Consider the following 2,125-nt stretch of genomic DNA (forward strand, 5'->3'; position numbering starts at 1 on the left):
TTGTCAAGCCAGTTAGCGGGCTTGGAGACTGTATTCCATCCCTGACCATCTGCCTGATCCTCTCTGTTCTCTCTCCCCCCACCCACACCCCCTTGCCTTCCAGATGCTGAGCGTAGTCTCATGTATCGGCAGAGCGGTGGTCCTTTCGGCGGCCATCTTGGTGACCACGTCCATCACCATGTCTGGAGAATGGGGAGAAGAAGGTCAGTGGGAAGCTGCCAGGCAGAGGTGTCAAGGGCCCTTTGCAGAACTGATGCCCGGGAAGTAAGGCTGTGCAGTTTGAAGTCTCATCCAGGGTCTGGCTGAGGCATTGCCCAGGCAGGGGTCCGGTATCCTGGATGCCAGGGGGAAGAGGAAAGGGGCATCAGCCGAGCGGGACTTTGGTGCAAGGGATAGAGGAAGGCTCTAAGAGAGAGAGAGCAGAGGGTTGGGGCAGGAGGTATCTGGCACGGACAATTGGCCCGTGGGTCCCTCCTGCTGGCCAGCTTGATCCTCTCCAGGGTCTCAGAAAGAAAATGGCTTTCCCTGCCCTGGTGCTTGAGATCCGGGGGGGCTGAACTGGATCGTGACTGGAGGGATCTACACATGCGCCGTGCTCAAGGCCTTAGACTCATAGAATGCCTTGGGAGGTGGTGGAGGCTCCTTCGCTGGACGTTTTCAAGCGGAGGCTGGACGACCCTCTTTTGGGTCTGTTGTAGGGCCGTCTTTCGGCCTGCAAGGTCCCAGTTCCGACTCCAACATTCTATGATTCATCGAGTTGGAAGGGGCCTCCAGGGTCATCTAATCCAACCCCCTGGACAATACAGGAAATTCACAAAGACCTCCCCCTCCATACCCGCAGTGACCCCTGTTCCATGCCCAGGAGATGGCAAAACAACCTCCAGGATCCTTGGCCAAACTGGCCTGGAGAACGATTGCTTCCTGACCCCAAAGTGGCCATCGGCATTTCCCTGGGCGCGTAAGAAAGGGCCTGAGGCCACCCTTCCTGCCCTCCCTCTCATGATCTGCCTAAGTTCACACAATCCGCATTGCTGCCAGATGGCCGTCTAGCCTCCGTTTGAAAACCTCCAAAGAAGGAGAGCCCACCGCCTCCTCCCGAAGGAAGCCTGGTCCACTGAGGAACCGCTCCAACTGCTGCCTTCAGCAGCTCCCACTTGCCGGCCGCCAGATCTCCTGCCCAGCCTGGAAGCAGCTCTTTTCCCCACCTGCCCGAAGGCATCTTAGCCAGCAGGCACAGCGGCTTGGGGCTCCTGACTCAAGCCAGACATCGTGCCCCCGATGCATTCTGCTGTCAGCAAGCAGAGAAATCGGCTTTGCCTTTGCTCAGGGGACGAAACACGCCCCGCTGTCCAGGTGTCTGTGTGTGTGGAGGGGATATTTATTTTAGTTTTTTTTTACTTAAAATATTTATATGCCTGCTAGAAGCCAATATGGGTAAGGACCGTGTAAGAACTGCTAGGCCTCACTCACGCTGCTGCATCTCTCTTCCAGGGGTGACTTACGGCCATCTGGGGAAGGACGTGACGCTGGAATGTGCCGGAGGGAGCCCAGGGTAGGTCCGCCCCAGAAGCGCATGCAGAGCCCCCAGGCCAAGGAAGGGTCCGTGCGCACTCCCTGGAAAGGGGGACCTACACTCACCAGCGCTGTTTCCGCTCTCTCAAACACAGCTTCCAGTGGGACTCCCTGGAACTCACCCCTTATTTCCCTGCTGCTGCACCCAAGCCCCACCCCCAGGGCTATTTTGGGGCAGGAACGCACAGGAACAGAGTTCCAGCTGGCTCCCGCGTTGGCCACGCCCAGCAGCAACTCATTAGCATAGCAGGCCACACCCAACAGCAGAAACTCATTAGGATTGGCTACATTAGGGGTGTGTGGCCTAACATGCAAAGGAGTTCCTGCTACAAAAAAAGCCCCGTTTTGTCAACAAACAAGGTAAACAGAATAAGAAGCAAAAGGTGGGTGTGGCTGGATGAGCACACTTCTGGTAACATGGGGGTGCGGGCTAATGTGCTAATGAGCTGTGCTGTCAGGGGTGTGGCCCAATATGCTAATGAGTTCCTGCTGTTGGGTGTGGCCTATTATGCTAATGAGTTCCTGCTAGGCTTTTTCTACAAAAAGAGCCCTC

General features: G+C 56.4%; 1 protein-coding gene across 1 annotated transcript in view; it reads left to right on the top strand.

Moving 5' to 3' along the window:
• Window positions 1-103: 103 nt before the first annotated feature.
• Window positions 104-2,125, top strand: part of IL11RA (interleukin 11 receptor subunit alpha) — a gene marked incomplete at its 5' end in the record, with an annotated part of 35,391 nt that continues 33,369 nt past the window's right edge. Inside the window, 2 exons of the mRNA XM_015406478.1 lie at window positions 104-203; window positions 1,492-1,552. Coding sequence (XP_015261964.1) covers window positions 104-203; window positions 1,492-1,552 — 161 coding nt within the window. The remainder of the gene's footprint in view (window positions 204-1,491; window positions 1,553-2,125) is intronic.

The sequence above is a fragment of the Gekko japonicus genome, unplaced genomic scaffold (genome assembly GCF_001447785.1).
Source record: "Gekko japonicus isolate JY-2015 unplaced genomic scaffold, Gekko_japonicus_V1.1 scaffold4286, whole genome shotgun sequence".
In the NCBI taxonomy this organism is placed as follows: Eukaryota; Metazoa; Chordata; class Lepidosauria; order Squamata; family Gekkonidae; genus Gekko; species Gekko japonicus.